At 40.0% G+C, this 24019-nt stretch overlaps 1 protein-coding gene across 1 annotated transcript in view; it reads right to left on the bottom strand.

The window, feature by feature from the left end:
- Dbx2 (developing brain homeobox 2) overlaps positions 1–24019 on the bottom strand; it is a 28878-nt gene that overhangs the window by 4483 nt on the left and 376 nt on the right. The window contains exons 2-4 of the mRNA XM_017796494.1: positions 23840–24005; positions 10057–10152; positions 4253–4440 (exon numbers count right to left, since the gene is read on the bottom strand). Coding sequence (XP_017651983.1) covers positions 4253–4440; positions 10057–10152; positions 23840–24005 — 450 coding nt within the window. The remainder of the gene's footprint in view (positions 1–4252; positions 4441–10056; positions 10153–23839; positions 24006–24019) is intronic.

Genomic DNA, 24019 nt, shown 5'->3' with positions numbered 1-24019 from the left:
ACACTAAAACCTTAAAAGGGAATAAGCATTACTTAGCATCCCCAGGAAAAGAAGTCTCACAACAGATGGAAAACTTATTTTTAATTCTATTATGTCTCATAATTATTTTTTAAAAAAGAAAAAAAAGAAAATGAGAATGTAAAAGATGTTAAAAGGATATGGGAATGGAGATATTTTCCAAAATAGAAAAACTGAGAAAGCCTAAGCAAGTAATGAAGGTCTGTGTAGGTTTGTTATGCTATATAAAGGATGAGACAAAAATAATATACACATTTGTATAATGGAATAATATTCACCTTTAAAGGAAGCTAATTCTGAAACACGTTACTACATATGAATCTTGAAGACATTATGAGAAGTAAAATAATCCAGTTGATAAAGGACAAATGCTGTATGCGTCCACTCACACAAGATTCTTGGAGCAGGCAGACCTCCTGGGCCTCTACACTAGAGCAGGATATAGAATGGCAGTTGCCAGGGGCCCAAGGTCCAAAGAGATGAGGAGGTATTGTTTATTTGGGGTTTTATTGTGCTGCTTTGTTTTGTTTGTGGGGTACGGATACAGAGTTTCAGTTTTACACGATGTAAAAAGGGTCTAAATAAATAAATAAATAAATAAATAAATTTTTAAAAAATCATAAAAAAGGGGTCTGGAGATGAACTGTAGTGAAGGTTATACAACAATGTGAATGAATGTAATGCCACTGACCTGAAAACCCCATGAAAAGGTTAAAATGATTAATTTTGTTATATTACTTTACCACAATAAACACATAAGTTTGGAGAGAAATTTTGCAATATTTATAACAGGAAAAGAGAACTAATATAATAGTCTAAATATTTTTATTAATATCCAGAAGAATTGCTGCATGGCAGCAGACAATAGATAGAAAACTGTGCAACCATAGTAAGCCAGTTCATAGACCACAAATTGTCAGTAAATCATCAAAAGTCCCTAAAATTCTGGCAGTTAAGAAAATTCAAATTAACATAATAAAAAGTACAATTGCCCATAGGGTGATGACATTTTTAAAAATTATAAAGTATAAAAGGTTTGCAAGAAAGTATTCATCTGAATGAAAATTTTATATAATTTATTGTCTATATTGATGCAATACTGTTTTGGAAAGAAAATTTTAATCTGTCACAATTTAACACACACACACACACACACACACAAACCCCTTAACATGTAAATCCCATTCCTGGTTCCCTATCTTACAAAAATATTCTTGAAGTACACAAAGAAATGCAGTAGTGAAATTCAGAAGTAACTTAAACTTGGAAAGTTTATCTACAGAATGAGGCATAGGTCAGAAAAAAATTGAAGCAGATGTACACGCACAGACCCAGAGGGACTCATCCCAAAACATCCAGAGAAAAGAACAGAATGGTGCACATTGTCAGTGGCATTATTCATGGTCACCAAGACTGGGGTACCCATGGCTGCCATCTGCAGAGTGGCTTTATTACACAACGATAATAGCACAGGAACGAGAGCAGAAAGTTTTGTGTGAGGACTCACAAACACAGCCTTGAAGAAGCCATACACGAGAATACATATCGAAAGGCTCTATTTATGTAAGGAGCAAAACAGACTCCACTCATCTGTGTTGCCGGAAGCTAGGATAGTGTACAACTTTGGAGAGTACAGGTGGATGGGGGTTCTCAGGGCCTCCAGCTTCTACTGTTTGATCTTCACATTGAGTTATAGAGATGCTTTGCAATGGAAAAGCCAAAAAGAATGTGTGGGTTCTCTTTTTGTAATTTTTAAAAATTTATTTGTTTTATCTGTATGAGTATTTGCCTGCATGTATGTAATTGCACCCATGCATGCAAGTGTCCGTGGAGGTCAGAAGAGAGCATCAGATCCCCTGGAACTGGAGTTATGGACAATTCCTAGCCAACATGTGAGTACTGGGAACTGACCCTGGGTCCTCTGTAAGTGCTCTAACCACTGAACGGTCTGTCCAGCCCCTTAAATTGCATTCATACACACATATATACATTCTGAGTTTCAGCTTCATTTATAAAATACGGTTAATAAAATATATAGCAGTTATTTCGTACGAGCCTTGCAAGGATTAAATGACATCAAAGGCAAGGGCACAGGGCAAGCATTACACAAGCATCTGCATTATTGTGCTTTGTCCCCCTCCAACCCATATATATGTTTATTGTTAAAATCGTATGATATTTAAATAAATTAAGGCAAGAAACACACAGCAGTAGTAAGCAAGCTGAACTGGAGGGTATAGCAAGACAAATTTTCACCCTAGCTTGATCAGGTTCCTTTTTGATCATAATAAAGACCGGGTACTATGTAATTGATAAATATGAAACAATAAAATGCTTCCCAAAATTCAATATGATGAAAGCATTCATTCTGAAATATCTGAATTTTCAAATATATTAAGTAAAACTATGTGCCTAGAGAGAAGAACCAAAAGACAGAGTATAAACAGGAGAATCTCTGTTTTCCTTGGGGTGGAGAGACTGTGGCAATCTCCTGTCATTTTTACACGGCTGTGGCCCTAGATCTCCGAGCGTATCTCTAGGAGCTCTACACATGACATCTTCTCAAAGCGCAGGAAGGTGGAATGAGACTGTTCTCCATGTTTCAGCACCTGCTTCAGGCTGAGACTCCCCAAGGGCTCCCTGAGGCCCGACTTCTGTATTTTCTCCCCTCTGACTTCCTAGCCCTGCCTGTGACACCAGGCCAGGCCCACTGAGGCCCCACAATGCTCACAGAACACATCAAGCAGGCTCATCACCTGATTTCCTGAGGTATATGGGTTGTGACAAGGCTGACTTCAACAGACATGGGATTCCCACATGACTCCAGTGCTGTAAACTAGTTGGAGAACTACTGACCTAGCTCCTCTACTCACCAAAGTGAGAACCTTGTATCAATATACGGTCTTCTGTTGTTATATAAGTGTTCATGAGCATCCACTGGGTGAAAGTTCCTGGGGGCCAAGGGCATGCCTGTGTTGATCAGTGTTTCCTCTCACAGCCTTCCTAGCTGTGTGGTGCACAGAACATACCATGGAGACACAACCACGGTCTGAGCAATACACAAAATTGCTCTGAGGCACTCAGGATTCTCACCACTTAAGAATATGGACTCATTGGCAACAAGTCAGGAGGACAGGACCTGAACACCCAGTGAATTACCCTTGCCTGCACCACATAGTGCTTCCTATGGCTACAAATGTCAGGAACGGCATGGCAGGTTGTAAAAAGGAAGCCAGGAGAAGGAAGTGAGATTAGAGGGAGTTTTATCATTGAGGCAGAGCCTCTCTTCAATACTTTCAGCTCATTTTTGCCAATTTGAACTATCCTGGTGGACATATGCTGGCACCAGCAAACCCAGCTCAGAAAGAGGGGTGACTGCTGCTTCTCAGCTGCCTCTCCCTCCAGCCGATGTCCTTCTACACTGCACACCCTGCACGGCTGCATATGGTGGCTCACAGTTAAGGAAACCATGAACCCCAAACCAGGCTTCCTGGGGCATAGAAGTCCAGCTCTGCCACTTGACGTGGGATCTCCCTTCAGTTCTCTACATTTCTTCTTCTAGAAAATTAGTATGGTTACAAGAGTCGGCCTAAAAATGCTAGCATTTCATGTGCTATTGATTTCTAAGTGCATCCAACTTTGCAGCATGCTGTACCCTGAAAATTCACAACTATATGAAACATTAGTGAGGAAGAAAGGTGCAGATGTGGCAGAAAGTAGGTACAGTTATGTGAGATGGCCCAAAGGCCGTCGTCACATAAACTCAAAGTCAGAATAAAGAAGCCCATGCAAAAGCGTCCAAGAGCCACAGTCACGCTCTGATTTTGGATGGGAAGTGAAAAGCAAGACAGGAAAATTAGTTGCTACTTTTGAAGGGGATTATTTAGTCTGCTTCTCTGAATATAAAGACACATATGCACGCGTGTGCACACACACGTGTGTGTGTGTGTGTGTGTGTGTGTGTGTGTGTGTGTGTGTGTGTGTGTGTGTGTGCTGCATCCTTTGCATTTCTCCTCATTTCAGAAAATGAATTTACCCAATTGCTAAGCCTCACCATTTTGGTGGGTGGACCTGTCTCTTAATAGGAATTGTATAATGTGTTTCCACCTACTGAAAATTCATGACAAGCATCTCAGAACACTCCAGGATACAGCACAAGAAATATCTGCAGAGTGAAGTCCATCGTGTTCCTGAAGAAACCAGGAGCTGGATGCATCTTACTGCTCATTAGTACCTGTGATTCCTTTAGTCCCAAGCTGACAGCGAGTTTCCTTCGGTCTGTTTTGCTGATGTATTTCTGTTTCTGAAACATTTTCTCCAGAGCCTTCCTCTGCTCCTCTGAGAACACAGCTCTTCTTAAAATTCCCCTGCGAGCTTTGGAATTTGAGTCCTGGGTCAGCAGAGGCAGCCCGCGCTCTTCTCCTGGTAGGGAGGAGAGATACAAAGGCCCGTTTGGTTAGAGAGGAAAAGCCTGTCTGTCTTTCGGGACAGTAGTGTCTCCTAGTCGGCACAGCTGCTCCCTCTGGACTGCAGTGAGTACAGTACAAAGCAAACTCTTCTGAGACCTTCAGGATCTGATATGATTATGTAAAGATGCTGCAAGGAGTCGATACAATGGCACAAGAATAGCTTGATGCCCAGCCCTAACCAAGCCTCCCTTTCAGCCCTGTCCCATTTTGAGCTCTACTCCCCACGTGGGCTATCCGAAGGCCACAACAGGGCAAGGAGGGCTACCTACTTCCCACTCCTTTAAGCCCTGTTGTTAGTTTCCACTTTAAAAACAAATCATAGCCCCTGTGGCTTTGTAAGGAAAGTCACAAGTCTAGGAAACAGCACTGAATCTAGATCGCTTCAGAATTTTAGTTAAAAATATTTAAAGATTCTTTCAAGATAACTCAAGTTGGAGGTTACCACAGTCCTTTCAGAAAGAAGACTCTTATTCTTCTAATGGACTAGATAGGTTCTTAGAACTAGGGGAAACTGAGTTACTTGTTTAATCCAGGCCCCTCCAGCTAAAACACCTTCAGTAACCGTTTCTTCAAATGCATGTTATTTAAACCTTGAGTCTGTGTCTCTACTTCCTGACATCAGCTTTTCTATAGTGAGGAGGCAGGGGTGGGGTGGGGATACTGTCTGTAGGTAGGTGTTTTCCAGAGACACTGTCCCTAACAGTTACAGCTGTTTTCGTCCCTCATTTCCAGAGGCTTCCATGAGGAATTTACTCACCATTATTTTTAAAATGCATATGTGCATCTGTGTGTATGTGCATATATGTGTCTGTGTCTATGTAATTTCTACAGATCTGAAGTCAGAAAGAGGAAACATCATTTGTCTCCCCATCTTCCTTGAATTTGAAATCTGTCCTCCAGTCTCCATATAATCCAGGACTTGGGTGTACGATTCTACTCAATTTATGCCCACTCACCACCCTTCAAGTTGGGCATGACAGCTGCAGAGGTCTTCACTGTCTGAGCTGCTGTCCCCCCTCTAAGCTTGTTTTTTTGTTTTTATGTGAGAGTTCAGTGTGACTTTTAAAGAGGGTTGCCACAACAAGCTGCAGGCACTTTCGGAGTCTAGCAGGACCCATGACCTCTCACCTGCACGGCCAGTGACTGAAACATGGCCTGCATGCTGGTTCCAGTTTGCAGACACACACTGAGGTACGTTTCTGGCCTGCTTTGCTCCAGCCAGCCCATTCTCCCTCCCCTATTCTGTACTTTACACTCACTTGGGGAACCTAAAATCATGATTTCTATATGCAGCCCTATTTGATTTCATATGATTCAGGCAAGGGATTATAGTCAAGGTCAGGGACAAACAGCTCACATCCCTAGAAGTCCCTACCAATATCTTCCAGGCTAAACAGTAAACCAGAAAAGGAACTGAACTCCAGGAAAGGAACTCCAATACCTTCACTGCCTCTAGAATTCAATAGAGCCATCAACTCGGAAAATCTATTGTCTTGAGTCTCTAACTCCTCTAAGCATTCTTCTTGGTTGATTGATTGGTTGACCTAATGTCATTTGTCTATGGCATGCCCCTCCCTTCACTTCTGAGAATTCAATACCTATATTCAAATTATTCTGTAGAATAATATAATAATTATATTATTATAATAAAAATTTGAACATTCAAATTATTCTACAAACTGCATTATGCCCAAACAATATAATTAGGCTTCTTAAAAAAAAAAAAAAAAAACACCACATCCCTCCAAAGATGCTACAACGATTGAGTTAAAGCTTTATTGCTATTAGATATTTACATGTCTGTGTATATGCATATTTTAAAATCTCATTCGGTCTTCCCTAGGTGTTCAAGGGTCCAGGTCAGTTTCTTCAGCCTGCTCACCGCTCCAACTGAGAGCAAGAAAATCAGCAGGTGGGTGAGGGGCAGCAGTCTCCATCAGAGCCTTGCCTAGCGATGAGGATGAAAACATGGCCCCTGCCCCGCTGCCTTCCAAAAACACTATGCTCAGGTGTAGAGATGAAATGGTACTCTCCTAAGTTTTAAGGAGGAAGGAAGCTGGTAAAATGACCTCAAAAAGTAGGCCATAAGTGCGCCTTCAGGAAGAGCACCAAGCAAGCCATCGCAGCAGGTTTCCTCTGCTCAGATGTAGATTGTTTTCTCCAAACTGAAGTTCTGTCTTTAGGTCATAAAGTTCTTGAAGGGTCAGTTCGAGCTGTAACTCAAAGACAAGGTGGAGCGATTATGCGTTAGCATTTCTTCTCCTTCCTAATGGAGAGTCCTACCTTTTAGGTAGCTTTTTAAAAAGTCACAATTTACACCATTACCACAATTTTCTTTTTCATTTTGGCTGAGAACTGTGTCGTTTTGAAAATAGCTTTATGGATATAATATCAAAGGTTTTTCCACGCAATGCTCTGGAGGCTGAGACAGCTTTTACTAGTGCCTTTTAATTTTCTCTACTGCAAGCGTTGTGCTTAAACAGCCTATTAAACTATTTACTACCTGTGAGAAGGGCACTGGATGAATGATTGTTCCCACATCGCAACAAGGAGTCAACCCTACATCTGAGAAGTCAAGAAAACCCAAATCAGTATCAAACAAATGAACCACGCTAAGAGTCAAAAGGACACTTTACTTGCTTAGCCACAAATGTGCAGATCTGACCCGGGCTTTAGGAAAGAGTGGAGTCATCACCATGAAACAACAGTGACAGCCATCGGTTTTGTCAGTTGTTAAAACTTTCAGTATAAACCTTATTTTTGGCTGTCCAAGCTGAAACTTAACACAAGTTTACTTCGACAGTTCACTTTCCTTTTTTATTTTTTCTCCGTACAATGGAAAATCACCTAGCACCTTGGACATAAATACTGTTCTTATTATTAAAAAAAGGAAATCTAGTAAATACCCTTAGTGAAAAAGTGCTCTGCAGATGTAACCCTCATTAGCCAGGCCTGGGTATCACAGTTATTGAAGTGGGATTCTCTACTGACAGCATAATTCTGCCATGCTATTATGTGCTGCAAATATGAATGAAGATTATAAACAAAAAAGTAAGAGATTCATTTCAGGGTAATAGCTACTAATGTGACACAGCACCATTTATTACAAACACTTGTTGGAGCTCTAAATGGCCTTTAAAGGCCAACTTCAGGAAGGCAGACAAGCCAAGCACAGCATTTCCTACTCCTCATCCGAGCTGCACTAATTTCTCATCTGTGTGCTTATTTTTCAAAAAGATAAACACAGAGTTGGAGAGATGGCCCAGCAGCTAAGGGCACTGGCTGCTCTCGTAGAAGACCTGGGTTCAGTTCCCAGCACCTACATGGCAGCTAACAACCATCTGTAACTCCAGTTCCAGGGGCTCCAAAGCCCTCTTCTGACCTCCTCGGGCATTGCATGACACGGGCACACTTACATACATGCAGGTAAATGGTCATACACATAAAATATAAATAATATATTTAAAATAAGTAAATAAAATAATAAACACAGAACTTTAAGTCCTCAGGGATGAACATCACTTAGATCAATAGGTACACAGAGGCACCAAGAAGGGGAGATTGGAAAACAGTAAAAGGAAATGAGACTTGCCTAAAATAACCATTCAAGCTCTTGAGAAAAATGAAGTTATTGAAGAGAATTTCAGCATTACTTTCAATATGCTCTGTTAAACTAACCCAATGTTTTTTATTATTTTTAAACAAGCCCAAACTTCTATGGCTCAGAGACACTTAAAACACCACTATAAAATAAATACATGTGCCCTCCTACATACATACAAGAACAGCTCTGTGACATGAAATGTTTTTGCCAGTTTCTACAAACCTGAGCTGTATATCTAGGGACCTTCTGAAGTAAAGGCCAGTGTTCTATCAAAATGAGGTAACTAAGTGTGAGATCACTTTTAATTTCTCCTCCCAGAGCCTAACACTAAAAGTTTAATCTACAGATGCCACTGTCAGAAGGCATCAAGCTTTTGGATTTAAGTCTCTAATACCAACATCTTTGCCTGCTACATTGGTAATAAACGTTTCCTTAATTTGCACACATCTTCAATTGCCCTCACAGAGGACCACCTTGAAGGAGCGGGTAAAACGTTTAGTCATGGTTTCTATTTTTCTATTTGAATTCAATACATTCTAGTTAAATGGACAATTAATAGGTCACTTCCAAAAAAGCAGAGTATCAGTCCTGGTTAATAAACAATCCTCACAGTTGATAATGGGCCTACGTATTCAGCAAGTCCCTACATACACTCAGCTCGGCCACTAAACCCCTTTTCAGGTGGGCAGGGTTATATGGGAAGATGAGCTAGAATGAGTCTATAAAAGTCAGTTTCATTCACTGCTTTATTTTTCAGTCAAGTGCTTTAAATGGTGTCCAGAAATTCACTTGGAATGCGAGACAGGAGAAAAGACCGACACACAGAGCCTCGCTTTATGACCGTACAAAAGGGCAAATGACCCTTGCCCAGGCCTTTTCCATGTGAAATGGTTCCTAAAGTTCATCTGCAGAGTGAAAAATTGTGGTGAGGTCGCGTGTGGCTGAGTCAAGCGAAAGTGAGGATTGGTCATGGGTCTGCCACCCATTGTAGCCGGGTCCCATCCGTGTAAAGTGCTCTGTGGGAAAGTATCGGCCCCCTAAAGAGACCCTCAGAAGACTGCAGCTCATTAAACACCAGCATTTGCTGCCTCACTTGTCAGGAATCATTCTGTGGAGCAACTGCTCTCCTGAAACATTCATAAAGCACATGTGGGAGGCAGCAGGGTCTGAATGCAGCCGCAGCAGGACTGTCCTTTGACACACTCACCTCGCTCTGCTCTTCACCTGGCAGGGTACATCCTTCTCTTGTGCAACTGAAACGGACACATCCTGATTCCCTCACCACACCTCACATTCTGTGCCTGTGGCTTCTTATCCAGCTTAGAAGTCCCAGGGCACTTGTATGCATGTGAGAGTGCATGCACCCATGTTGGGCTTTCAGAGAGTTTTGTCATTCTTTCCCCAAATATGACTGATACTTTGCTTTACTAATGTTTACAGAAAAGTTTCCTCGAAAACATTTCCTACAGCTCTGGTTGATTTTCTTCAAGATGAAGAATCTACCCCCTTTTGTGATCCTGACCATTTTTAATTATTTTCTGTACCTACTGATTTTCTGTGCCCCATTTTAAATGGAATGGAAATGTTACGCAGCTCAATCCCTTCGCACTTTCCTTTCTTCTCCCTGTTTTAAAGGAGTGTTGCTACTGGTTTCAGAAAGAGCCCAACTGGTCTCTCTGAGATCTTTTATATCAAATGGAAAACAAGCTCTTTCCTTGGTGTCAGCTCTGGGCTTCAATGCCATTGGAAACCACTCACAATTGCTCACTGTGCTGAGGTTTGATAAATCTCTGGAAACCTCCTGAATAGGATCGCTGTGATTTTTTTTTTTTTTTTTTTTTTTTTTTTAGTGAGGAATTAGCTCCTTGCTACTGCATTGCCAATTAGCTTCCCTGAGCACATTAAATCCCGCCGCTTAAGTTTACAGAATAACCTAAGCAAGGCTGATGAAGCATTAAAACTTACTTGGAAAAGCTGTGGGGGATGCAGGGCGCCGGCAGGACCCACCGCAGCATCCAGAGTAGAACGGTGGGGCGTTGAGAAGAAGAGCTTTGGAGGGCACTGCGGACCAAGCATTGAAGTCATTGATTAGTCCTTTCTTTTACACAGTATTCAGAACTCCAGGCCCTAAAAGTCCCTGGGTCAAAGCACCCCATTTCTGAACTTCTCCTCAGTTATAACTTGTACTGATGTGAGAGTGATTTTAAAGTAGCCTTCATGTGTCAAAATTCTTGCCCAGGAATTTCCTCAGGATGTGGATGATGTGGTGGAAAGACTCAAGCTATCAAAACACCAAACAAACTAATACGGCCGTGTTTACAAATAGAAAATATCTACTATTCCTTTATGTAAGGCACACTAGAGTGACACGATGTAAGAGAGAGTCTGGGATAATGGATAGATCTCTATCTGCTGTGGCCAGTGTGGTAGCTCCTGGCCACATGCAATCCCTGAGCTCTGAAATGGGGCTCGTTTCTTCAATACAAGTTAATTTACATTTAAATAAACTCATGTGGTTAGGGATTATGATATTATTAGACATAAGTCTAAACATTTTACTTATCAAGAAACAATTTAAATGTTATGTGCTTAGGTTTAATTTTTAAAGAGATTATATCATTTTACTATTTATCTTTCAGAAGGTTATCTAAAAGGTATAGTTAGCTGGATTCTCAAATTAATGATAGCTAGTTATCTTGCTAAATAATTCATAATAAAAAAGAAGGTGTTTCTGATCCCATTTACATGGTTTAAAATATTTATCAATAATCACATTTTATCTCAAAAGAAATCTAGTTACCCGAAAGCATTTGTGTTTACACTGTAGTGAGTCAACATATAATTCTTCTCTGATCATTTCATTCGACTATTCAATTACTGAAATTATAAGAGATATGCATAGAATACAGCACAGTTTTGGGAAGGAGACCTATCTAGTGGCCAGCAAGTCCTGAGGTTTTTCCATTATCATAAGCTGTGCTAATACTGTGACTACATCATCCTACAATTGATAATCACTTTGAGTATTTTAAGAGAAAATTTGAACTCCATTCCTCATCACATGAAAAGAAGCTATAAAGAGTATCATAGAATCTGACTAATAGCTGTCCTTTATTGAGAATGAAGCTATGTATCTTAAATAGATCATCTCCTTTAATATAATGAATTGAGTGGAGTATAAAAATGGGTCAAGACTTCCTGAGGATGGACACTCACTTTTATCATGACATACACAGCAGCATACCTCGCACATCAGTCATTTTTTAAAATAAGTGAACAAATGGTCTTTGAAAATTAGAAAAAGGAAATTCCCCCATCTTCTAAGGAAACAAGGATAAAATATTAACTGTTATTCCACTCCCCTCAGAACACCCTACAATATACCATCTTTCATAACTGATAAACATGAAATCTAAATCGCAACTTAAAGATGAAGATTTTACTGTTCTCTTCATGTTCAAACGAAGCTTCTTTTCTCTTTCTTAGGCACATCTGGAACTCTTTGGTGTGAGTATGTCATATCATTTTAAGAACACAGTATTTGTGTTCTCATCACCTGTTAAGCATGTACTTATTTTAGTCAATCTCTTTAAAAGGTATGATGACACAAATAGACTGCCCCCAAAACAGTTTATTTGTATTTGTAGAATCTTGAAAGCCTTAAAATTGCAAACTAATCACAAATCCAGTATTCTTATCAGACGGTGGAAAAAGGTCAACATTAATGTTTTTACTTTTTACTATCTGGATTTCTAAGGAATGAAGTATTTTAATGCTGTTTTGAAAATACAGTACTAAGGGAAAGTATGGGAAGGTGAGCACTTTGGTGTTCCCATGGTCAATGAAAAATTCAGCTTCATTTTTGTCATGAATTATTCTAATATACATTTTTTTTATCTTATATGAAATGAGTACAACATTATTTAGGCACATTTACAGTGCCATTATTACTATGAACTATATGAAGTACTTTGAAAATGGAAATCTGTTTGTTTTTATAATATTTTATTTATTATTTCTATTTTATGTGTATGACTGTATTGCTTGCATGTATGTGAGTGCACCCATGTCATACAATGCCATGGAGGTCAGATGAGGCTTCAGATTCTTCTGGAACTGGAGTTAAGGATGATTCATAGCTGTGTGGATGCTGGGAATCAAACCTGGGTCTTCTGCAAGAGCAGTCAGTGCTCTTAACTGCTCAGCCATCTCTCCAGCCCCAGAAATCTATTTCTAAGTATCAAAGTTGCATTGTTACATTTATTTTCAAGCATTTCTATTAGGTAACTTTTTTCCTCTCCAAAATAAGCATTCTATACGTAATTAAATCATGGTTCTTTACTTTCTTCTTTGCCTTTTTAGGTAGAAGAACAAAGAAAAAGACTCAACAACGCTGCATTGACATACATAAAATTAAACAGTTACCGTATTATCTGGAAACACCACCAATGTTCTTGTTCAATTGGTTTTTATTCACTATAGAAAATAGATTAGTGGATGAACTTGTAATGAGGAACATTTGGGGACACTATCAAGTCACTCAACTTGATAGGCCTTAACATTAATGACAGAATGCAGGAAATGCGGTGAGGGCACTATGGGAGCACGCCAGTGGGGAAGGGGCTATAAAGACAAGAGAAGACGTTCCATGTGAAATACACATAAATTCAATAAGAATGAAAAAATATGAAAAAAAGAAAACAGGTTATATACTAATGACATCACTAAAATAATAATGCAAGATATAAATGAATTGTAGATTTTTGTATTTACAGTTGCAAATTGTAAGTGGTCTGCAGTCTGACTCCATGGTCCTAACAATAGAAACATGATGCATTTTTTTAAATGGATCATTTGAGACAAGTGACTAATTAAACTCATTTGTGATAAGTGTGGTTTGAAAATATATCATTTAACAATGTTAAAATAAACCAGAAAGTTTTAATTGAATAGTCTGTTATGTAGCTATACATGACTCCATATGAAATTTCAAAAAGAGGTGATCAAAATCTACATTAACAATTCTAATTTCAGCTCCTAACTGGCTTTCTCACTGTGACATGACTAGACTTGAGGTTCTTTTGTGTAGAATGTTTGCACCACCTTGAATCATCGCTTTGACACACATATTTACACGAGAGATTAGTCAATTCCTGATTGCTGTACATAGATACACCTTGTTTAAGCTGGTTTTTGTGGAAATTGCTGTGAAATTCCAATTAAGTGCTCCCTTTTTTCTGTTTAAGTCAAATGCCAACCCATCTGCATCTGCAATTGTCAGAGTTTTGAATGGCAACCGGAAACGAACATTTAAAATGACACCAGTCATTCCAAACATACTCTACACTTCTAACTTTTATAAACAACGTCCTTTTTAAAGTAATGAGTAAAAAGGAAACTCAAGCTTGAAAACAAGTAAGTTGACAGATGTGTGAAAACCTTTGCAAGCCCTTAGGAGCTGCTCTGAAGATGGTTTGGAAAATGGAGGGAAGAAGGGGCTTTAACCCCGAAGGATCTGCATTGCAAACTCAGCTGATGCGGTTACATTCCTTACCATGTACTGGGGTAGACTTACTGGACCAAAGCTGGACTTGCAGCATTTATGGAATACTTGCCAAATGTGAGGCCTGGCCAGGAATTTAACACTCTATCTTTATCAGCAACACTGGACCTACCTCAAAGGGGCCAACATCTGTAATGTGATTATTAATTCTTTCAAAATGTTTTTAAATGAGCAAGAAAGCAGTCAAGATTTTAGCATAATTACTGGTGTTCAGCCAGAAGGGCAGAGTTTCCACACAGAGACTCAACCAGTGACTGCATGAACTGGAATCTGGAAAGTGGAAGCATCTCCCAAGATTTCCATGAGAGAAGAGCGAAGGGCATCAGTTCAGGTTCTATAGCAGGGCTACTGGGTCAGTCATCAGTACAGCATTTCAGGGTATTCCAAATGTTCCGTGAACAAATCCAGCTTCCTGCTTTTATGGAAAACGTACACTAAAAACAAATAAACCTTTTGAAACTAAACTGGATCCTCTTTGAATTCAAATAATCAAAGTTACACATTCACAGAAAACTTCATGAACTTTCCACCCTTCTGAATCAGATGTTCTGACTCCCTTGAAGAAATAAATTCACAATAACTTCGAATTATTTAGAACGTTTAGTTAAAAACTTTCATCGAGTTTAATGGCGAAGTGGCCTTTAACCTCCCAAAATAATTAAACACATCATTATGTAATTAAGTGTCCCACAGCCAAGGACAGTTACCAGCCTGCCTAAAAAAAAAAAAAAAATTATTTTCACATTTTTATTGTCTAGAAAGAAACACTTTTTAATTGCTTTTTGTTATTGTTGTTCTTTTTTTACTGATGGAGAACAATGGGAATCTAAATAGTGTGAAACCAGTTCAGGCAAGCTGTGGCACTAACTGACATGAAGTGACATCTCAAAGAATACGAAAGATCCCTATAAGACTGTCAGATAAATTTCCAAAGTCTATCACAATGTGGTATACATTACACAGCCATTTTAGGAAGGATGAGGAAAACTGAAGGGAGATTCCAGATATCCGACTAAGACAAACAGTAATACCAAATGAAAGCTTGAAGAACAGGATATCAGAGAATTAAATGACTTCGGAAGGATAGCATTTATTCCCTTCTTCAAGTTTCGGGTACACGGGCACCTGGACTAAAACAAAAGTCTAAACTGAGACTTGAAAACAATACACAATTGAACAGATGACCTAGAGAAGAATGGAACCAAATACAACTCTTTAAGAACAGTATACTTCTGTCCTGTGTACTCAGACTTAAGAAATAGCAATTACTATTGCTAATGAGGCTTTGTGTATGGTATCACACAGCCAATCTGAAATAATCCACTTATGTGACCCAATTGTAAACCCTGCTTTCTATCAACAGGGAAACAATTAGGAGAATTAATCTTTTCCCTTTCTGCTCATCTGAAAGCAACAGAAATAAACATTTTGGATTTTGCCTCAAAAGCATTTTACAGAGAGATAAATACGGCTCTTCATGTTTTAGAACATCTCATGAGACGATAATTCAAGTGAAGTGTCTACTTGAGTCTGTCCTTTCAATTCACGTCAAATATGAATCACTCTCTATCAAGTACCAAGTACTGTGCTGTGTAGTACAAAAACAAAAAGCGGATGGTTCCCATTCCTTGAAGAATTTGCTTAATTTTTTTAATGTTTCTTGGTTTACAGACTATAATCTCCTGGTTTAAAAAAGTAATGTAGGTCTTCTAGTATACCATACTGATTTTTGTTCTATCAAACCTGATGCATACTCCCCAAAAAACGAAATTTCAGAATTTCATACAATTTCCCTAACCAGTGGTTCTCAGCCCTGAATACACATTAGGATTATCTGGGCTACTATTTTTCAAAGATACTGATGCCTGGTCTCCCTACTGCCTGGATTAAAAACTGGTGGGAAGTGGCCCCTGGGATAACATTTTTTTTCCCAAAACTCTATAGGTGACTATAACATCTGAAAAGAATGTAAAACAATGCCTAGAACACAGTAGCACTCAAGAGCTGTTAGCCTGTCATCCTATCAGGGTTACATATAAGTGGAGACTGATACTGAAACAACACAGGGAAAGAAGCAGTATGGTCCAGACTTCTACTGAAATGGTAAATAAGTACCTGGGCATGGTATTAAGCACCTGCAATCCTAGCACTCTGAAATACAGAAGTGAGTTAAAAGGCTGTGCTTAGAAAGGCTGGGCTAAGGAGGTCTTTAAGGAACAGAAATGTCTTAATTTGGACTTCCCTTTGAAAAGCACTTGGAATGACAAGAAGAGAAAGGCATTCTAGTTAGGAGGTCACATGTACAAAGGGAAGCGGGTAAGGATGCTTGGGGTACAGAGCAGGGAAGGACACCAGTTTGGCTGTGAGGACATTGTCAAATGGATGAACACTGGGCAGTATGGCTAAAAAGAGTTAAATGTGGCTGATGGGATGAGGCCTTAAAGGCCAAAGCAAGTATTTTCATTCAATCTGTGTCAAAGGAACCATTTGCTTGGAGTAGCTTGGTGTCGGGAGGGCAGCTACACTTAAAAAGCTCACTGGACCGTGATGGCTCAGTAGTGAACTAAGAAGGGCCCCAGGGACTCCCACTGAGGTGACAGCATGCTGTAACAACAGGTACCAATGAGCAACGGTTGGACACTTCCACCAAGAGCTTATACCCCCACAACATCAACAACTGGAGAGTCTGGTTGCCCCTCGAGCTGTCAGTCGCTAGGTCTTTGTGCACCCTAGTGGTCCAGGTCACTGATTCTGCTACCTCACTCTTCAAGGAATCTCCATTAGATAGCTCTGAGAAGATGAGCTAAATTTGAGGGATGATCTTGCTCATTAAACTGTAAGTCAGTGTTACAGAAAAGGGTACTGTATGAGAAACAACGCCTGTGCCTCTCAGGACCCGTCTAAAAACCTTTGTGAAGGCTCTCTGAGCACCAGTGTGTACCACTGTGTGACTGAAGAGCACCAGTGTGTACCACTGTGTGAGGAGCTGTGTCTGTCACTCACTGTCCTGACTTCACCCGGTGGTAAATTTTAAATGGCTAGAAACAACTTGATACTCTGCCTACCACTGAGAAATTGGGTCTATTTATTCTTCTCTGGAATTTGGGATTGTCTTGGTGATGTGCTCAATTAAGATACGCAGGCATGGTGGCATCTTAGAACTTCCAAGATATGTCATGCTTAGAAGTTTCAGGATGTCTTAGAAGTTCCAGAATGTTCAGAATGTGCACAGTTCCCAAACCACGTGGGTCTGAGGAGTACTTGATCTCAAAACTCTCCCATTTAGAACCCAACCACCAGGCTAAAAAAAAAAAGGCCAAGGCACTTAAGCATCCAAATGCAGAAGAGCTCCAACAGCCAGGGTCAACTGCCCATCAGGTGGGCATGGGCGGGGCTTACGACATGCAGCCTCTGCAGCTTTGAGATGACTCAGCGCCCTCAGCACACATATAGCCATCACCTCATGAGAAGCCAGGTGAGAACCCCCAAGCTGAGCCTACTTGGTCCACAAAGTGAAGGAAGGGAGCAAACTGTTTCTTTTAATCGTTACATGCCTGTGTGCTGGCCCTGCCTCTCTTCACATTTTGAAATGAGGCTTTTTTAATTGCTTAGGGCTATACAATCCGTAACATGAAGAACTTGCCTTGAATAAGCTTTGGACATTGTGAGCCACACACAGTAATTTCAATCTGGAATACAAAGTCCCTATCGAAAATATGTAAACAAATTAAGTGTGATCCCGATCCTCTGAAGAGTCAGGTAAGCCCAGAGCTCAATGTCCCTCAGTCCAGGTTAAGGGTAGTCTATCAGAAACCTGTACGTAGTCATGGCTTTACTGTCTTGTTAGGGGCATAAGCTTGCTCAAAAATGACTTACTCCATTGCATATTTTAATTTAGAAAGTATTGGAGATTTAAATTTTTAAAACAACAAATAAATTGGAGACTTCAATAGGATTCGTAGGAAACATATCTCACACTCCATTTCCAACAGTCACTTCGAATTAATAAAAGATGTTATGGTATGCTGCCTGCACATGACAGAATACTGAAAAACTTCCATCTCAGGGATATGTAAAAACACAAAGGTAAATACATATTCAGCAATGTGCACAGAGGCTCAAACTTTTTTCTTCTTTTTCTTCCCTTTTTTTCCTCTCCTTTAGCTAAATGCTAGAGTTCTAAAACAAAAATCTAAAAACTTAAATAGGCTTTTTGATCTTTGACTTCAGAGAGAATTTTAATGCCCTAACTGTTCACATAACTCACAAAAATATGCCCCTGAAATATTCACAACTAATAGCTGGCTGACAACATGAATAATGCTATGAAATAGAAACTCAGTATAGTAACTTTATATAAAGTGATGAATGGCTCAGCATTGCCAAGTTAGGAATTGACTGGAGGCTAAAAAGAATAAAAGAGAGAGATTTCATTAAAAGTGGAAACGTTACTGAAAGTAAAACGAAATGCTTTGGGATAAAATATATAAGGGCTCCGTAAGCACGTCAGGTGTCAAGGCAGAAATCCAATTTCTTCCTCAGAGTGCATAAAATAGGAGAATGATCCAATGAAGTCTTAAATGAGCACTCTAACAAGCATTCTTAGATAAAAACCATATTGTTTCCATTTACATTCTGCCTTTTTACTCCTGGCAAACATCAGGTGAGTCAGAACGAAAACTTAAACTGACTTAAAAGTTATATGCTTTTGTAATATGTATGTAATTCCAAGGAAAGTTTGAGTGATGAATCAATTTTTAAAAATGAGTTATCTAGACCAGGCATGGTGGTTATGTCTATAACCCTCGTATTTAGGAGAGTGAGGCAGGAGAATCATGAGTTCAAAGCCAGCCTCAGCTAAACAGAAGGTTCCAAACCAGAATAGGCTACATAGTAAGATCTATCTCAAAACCTCAAGGTGAGAAAAGATTTAGATGGATTCTAAAGTTATAGGCAATATCAGCAATAGAAATTTGGTGGTTGAAAGTAGATTCATTAACAAATAAATGAAATGCTGCCGACTCTAAAATAAGAATTCATTCATTAAAATATTTTAAGGAAAATTTCCCTGTGTACAAACTTTCTTAAACCAAAGGAAAAAAGCATTTTATAAAACAATTAGTAGTCAGAAATTATGCCCAGACAGTGGCCCTTTCCTTTCAAGTTACTGTCATTGCTAAGCACAGAACATCCCACACTAAACAGGAATATTTTCTCACAAGGACAAGAACAGGAAGATGGCACCATGCTCTACGAAGAAGACGGTGGTATCCACTGTAAGCAAATACAGAAAAGGGCTGAGGATGGAGCACTTGCCTAGCATGCGCAAGACACCAGGCTTCATCCCAGAACTGGGGGAAGAAGAAAAGGCAAAACCACCCTTGACCATCCCTTTAAGATGCCCAGCATCCATGGCGTCCTCTTCCAGGACAGCCATGAGCCTTCTGAATTCTCTGTTTAAATTCTAGGTAAGTATACCTAAATTTCTGGGCATTCGAGTCATTGTACCTTTAACCCCTCATGTCCCTAAAGCAGGAATTTCATGGAAAGTTCTAAAAGTTGCCTGTTGGATTTAGTCCATGTTTTATTATTGAATTTCAATGGCTCCTCTACAAATTACTAGATTAAGATTCATCTGTTGGAGTAAAGATGCCTGTGGTGGGAGATGAATAGGTGCTGAGGTTGGAGGCAAATCAAATGCACATGGATTGCTTCCAAATTGGATACTGTTTTGCACAGACTATAGCTTTCTCAGGCAGCACTTAATGCTGTTCACCTTAAGAACTTCTCCGTAAACTTAGAGGTGCCAATTAAGTTAGGGAACCATATAACAATTTATTCACAATTTTTATGTAAGTTACTGATGTGTTAACTACAACGATATGCTAAACAGAGTACAAAAATCCATATAGCTACTAAGAATATGGTTCAGTATTATCTACAAATGCCAGCAAAGAATGCCAGGACAACAGCCAGAGCAAAGACCTGCTCAAATGGGACCATCACTGCCCCATTCTGGATGCCCCACACTGCCCTGGTTCTGGGTCAGTGTCATCAACATTACAGGCTCTGAGATCTCCATTTGCCAAAACAAATCTGGAACACCTTTAGCAATTAGTGTGACAAGCTCTGGATCAAGTGAAACCTTAAAGTTTTCAGTTAGCCTGTGGTCTCCACTTTGAACCACCCCCACCTGACTGCCTAAAGTGTACAAGAGCTGGTTTTATTTCACACTGTCAGTGTATCTCAATGGAGGGCAATACAATACCATTCTGAATGCAAAATGCAAGTGCGATCACCTTCAGACAGAGTAAGGATTTACTAGATCAAGAGTAGCCAGGACTGGGAGGTAGATAAGGTGTCAACATACATGGTAAGTATTGACAGAAAAAAAAGCAAACCCCAGAGGGGTAACGGATAAAACATGCTATGGATCTTGTATGCCTAGGCTACACAGTACCACATTCGTGGCAAGACAAACTAAGAGAAAATTCAACTCACTCTTCAGAATAAGCATTTGCTTTCCAATCCTTATATGCACACAAGTAGATTTAATAAGGAATAAAATTTTATGTCAAAGATTTTCTAAAATATTTTAAATAATAATGTCATTAAAATAGCCAGATGTGGTGGTGCACACCTTCAATCCCATTATACGGGAGGCAAAGGTAGGCAGATCTCTGTGAGTTTGAGACCAGCTGGTCTCTACATAGGAGTTCCAGGCCAGCCCAGCTACATAGAAAGACCCACCCCCCAAAAGGGAAACATATTTCCTCCATTTAATTTGAATAAAATTGATGGCACAACCAACAGGGAAATTCTCAAAACTAAGAGAAATTCATATTTTCATCTTTTAAATGTCAAGACCCTCTTTTAATATCCAAAGACATGAATATTTTAAACTACAGAATATTTTACAAATAATGACAATAATGAGTTTGGGGGTTAGAGTCTGATAGAATTTTACTTGTCAAGTCTTCTAGCTTCCACTAACAAATGACAATGAGTTGAAGGCATTTTTCTCTAATATAAAGTGGAGGTAAGTCTATTCATCACCCACTGTCCCACTGAAATACTCTTTTTTTAATAGTTTTTAAACTATGAAACTCTGACAGCATATTTTTTTGGAACATCCTGCTTCCCCTCTGCCCAAATATTCAAACCTGCAGTTTTCAGAGATGGACAGATATTCTTTCATCCACAACCTGTAGAGCAGGTGTCACTGCTCAGATACAGACTCCTTCCCTGATTTATTATGTTGGGTCAACTGTAAATAGATGTCTCATTATCCACCATTAGTTTCTCAAAGTCATTGAAAGACTAACCCAATGCAGCCGCCTGAAGATGGAGCAGTTGTTTTCTCTTTCAGGAGTTCACAGACATTTAAAGGTACTTAGGACAAAAACAAAATTAGCAAATGAAATCATTTTTATTACAGAAAAAGACTGCCATGCCAACAGCTACCTTCTGGCTTAATGTTAAGGATGCTCACAGTTGTGAAAATGATTGGAGTCTGTGGAGAAGTATTGGACATGGGCACAAACAGTCATTGCTTGTTCTTGTTCGGGATCGTGCCTGTATCCGGAACAGAGCCAGATACATGGCAGGCCCCAACAACTGCTGAATGAATAAAATATATGGTGTGATTAATAGGATGTAACCAAACTAATGAAGGAAAAATGCATAGCAGCATAAATCTTAGACTTTAGACAATGCTGTCTATATAAAATAATGGTGGTGTGCAATTTCTTATTTACTAGTTCATCTAGAGTATCCAACAAATTAAGTTTGACAAAAAGCATAGCCAATACTCTAAAATTATTAAAAATCACATTTTATGATTCTCTCCCAAGTCACTGTATAAAGGGAAAGACTAAAACTAGTTGTTAAAGGCTGGGGATACACCTCAGGGGTGGAATGCCTCCCTACCATGCAGAAGGCCCTGGATTCAATCTCTAGCACTGACCCAAAACATTAATAATAAGAATAATAATAACAACAATAATGTGGAGAGGTGGAGGAGGAGGAACAGAACTCGTTCTTCATTGGTTATTTATGAAACAGATTTATTGCTATCTTTTCCTAGGAATAATAGCTCTTCTACCTCTTTATGGACTCTATAGACCATCAGTCACAGGCTGGGGATGCGGGTACAACGCCATGGGTTCAGTCCCAAGTTACAGAATTCCATCCAGGCAGTATTCCATCCTCGCCTGATTTCCAGATAACTAAGACTAATGTCTCTCATTGAAACTTCATAACTGCACTTCATGAAAGAATTCCTGCAACACTCATGAAGACAGGAATGTGTCATTTCAAACAGAGATAGTGTTCAGGAAACTGCATTCTTCATTCAAATTATAAAAATAAATGGAGATGCCAGTTTGAAGCACCTAATGGTGGCCACAAACTTACAGGTTTCTTTCCTTCTTCTTTAAATATTTTTCTAGTTTCAAAAAGTGGATGCATTCTTCACAAAAAAAAATGCATTTTGAAACAAAGCAGGGCTTGTTCAAATTAAAATTAGGAGACGACAGAATCCTCAATGCAGATTGAATAGAATATTCCATAAAATGTGCATTTAAACTACCAGGGTATTTCAGATTGTGCCCTCCTAATTATTACAAAAATCATTTGCATTTGTACATTTTATAAGAGCACAAGAATGCTTCTGTTCTTGGAAAACACAGTGTTGTTGGAACCCATTAATTACAGCATTTAGAATGAAATGAGTACATACATGAGATTATTGTGTTACTGAACTGTGTTTAATTCCCACTTCATTTAACCACCAAAAAAATCAGCAAAGGTTAAAGTCAACTTTTCATGGCTGAAAGTTAATCACCAGCAACTTAAGAATTCTTGAAAAATAACTACTATGAACACAATGCCAAACCATCCAGTCATGCAAATCGCCAAGTTTTCTTGAAAATGTTTCTATGACATTATTTACTAATTCTTTTCAAGTGAAGCTGCCTCGTACACGTTCAATTTTCATAATACTTCAAAAAGAACAGAGTGGCCCTCCTTCCTGGGGCATATAAACATTTCCAAGGCACATAAACGTTGCCTTAACTAAAATCTGCTCCTCTCCAGGGTGTACAAGGCTTTCTTAGCATTAGGTTTTACACTATGTGAATGAGACCGGTGTTAATAATTATATTTGTTCCATTCTGTTAGTAACCATTTCAAGCTGAAAAACCAGGACAGGTTCTAAACATGGTAAATTCTGTAAAGCCATTAGCAACAAATTTGATCTGGCAGTTTGCTGGGACAACGGAAACTGCTGGAAAGGCGTCTGTTAGTCATTCCAGACAAACCCACCGGGATTAGAAAAATGAGTTCAGATCGTCTAAGGATACAGTAAAAAGAAAGAGAGAGAGAGATGAGAGAGAGAGAGAGAGAGAGAGAGAGAGAGAGAGAGAGGAAGAGAGAGAGAGAGGGGAGAAAGGAAAAAAAAACAAAAGAAAAAAATCAATACAGTTGCATCTCAGTTTCCGAACCGCTTAGGGACCCCCATAATTTTTGGTTTTAGACATACTTAATGTTTGAGTCAGCTGTCTGCACCCTTCCTCCAAATTCCACTATTTAGAGTTCATTCGGTAAAAATAGAAATAAACCCAAACCTCCCTTCTTTCGGCAAATTCCTATTTACTGGTTGACTTCCCATTTCAGTTCCCTGTTCAACTGTCTATCAGCTCTGCACGAAATAAAAGTTGGGCCTTGATTTCTTTGCACCTCAGGTGATCCGAAATGTGAGAATAAAGCCAAAAGTTTGCGTAACTCTCCTTCCAAAGATCTCCGTGCGCCTTCCACAGCGACCCCCACCATCCCAGAGGCCAGAGGATGCTGCCCTGGCCAGCAGCTTTCCAGAGCGCTGAGACGGCCTGGGGATGGAGCCCGCAGTCTGGAAACGCTGGACATGGGAACCCAGGAAAAACTGGTCCAGCCAACCCAACATCCCTGCATCTCAGCTACAGGGCCGCCCGCTGCGGCCAGAGGCTGTACTGAGGCCAGACGCCCAGGTAGCCTGGCCACTTGTTGAAAGAGAACAGGAAGGATGCCGGCAGGATGGATGGGGCAGAAAGGGATGGTCAGAACTGGATTCCCACGCGCACCTCTCCACCCCCGCTGTCTGCGCACCCGGGGACCCGCCTCTGGGGACCACGCGGGCGAGCGGCTCACCTGGGGCCAGGGGCTGGAAGGCCGCGTCTCGGTCGCTGGTAGCCCGGCCGGGCAGGCTGGCACCGTCGGCCGCGGGGCCGAGCGCCTGGAACGGCCAGCGCGCGCCGAAGGACGGCCCCGCCGGGCACAGCTTGAGCGGCACCGGGCTGGCGGGCAGCGGCCGAGGCTGGACGGCCCCGG

This window comes from Nannospalax galili, unplaced genomic scaffold, assembly GCF_000622305.1.
Source record: "Nannospalax galili isolate Female #2095 unplaced genomic scaffold, S.galili_v1.0 scaffold232, whole genome shotgun sequence".
In the NCBI taxonomy this organism is placed as follows: domain Eukaryota; kingdom Metazoa; phylum Chordata; class Mammalia; order Rodentia; family Spalacidae; genus Nannospalax; species Nannospalax galili.
Note: the sequence above shows the minus strand (reverse complement) of the source record. Positions and strands in the feature narration are given on the sequence as shown.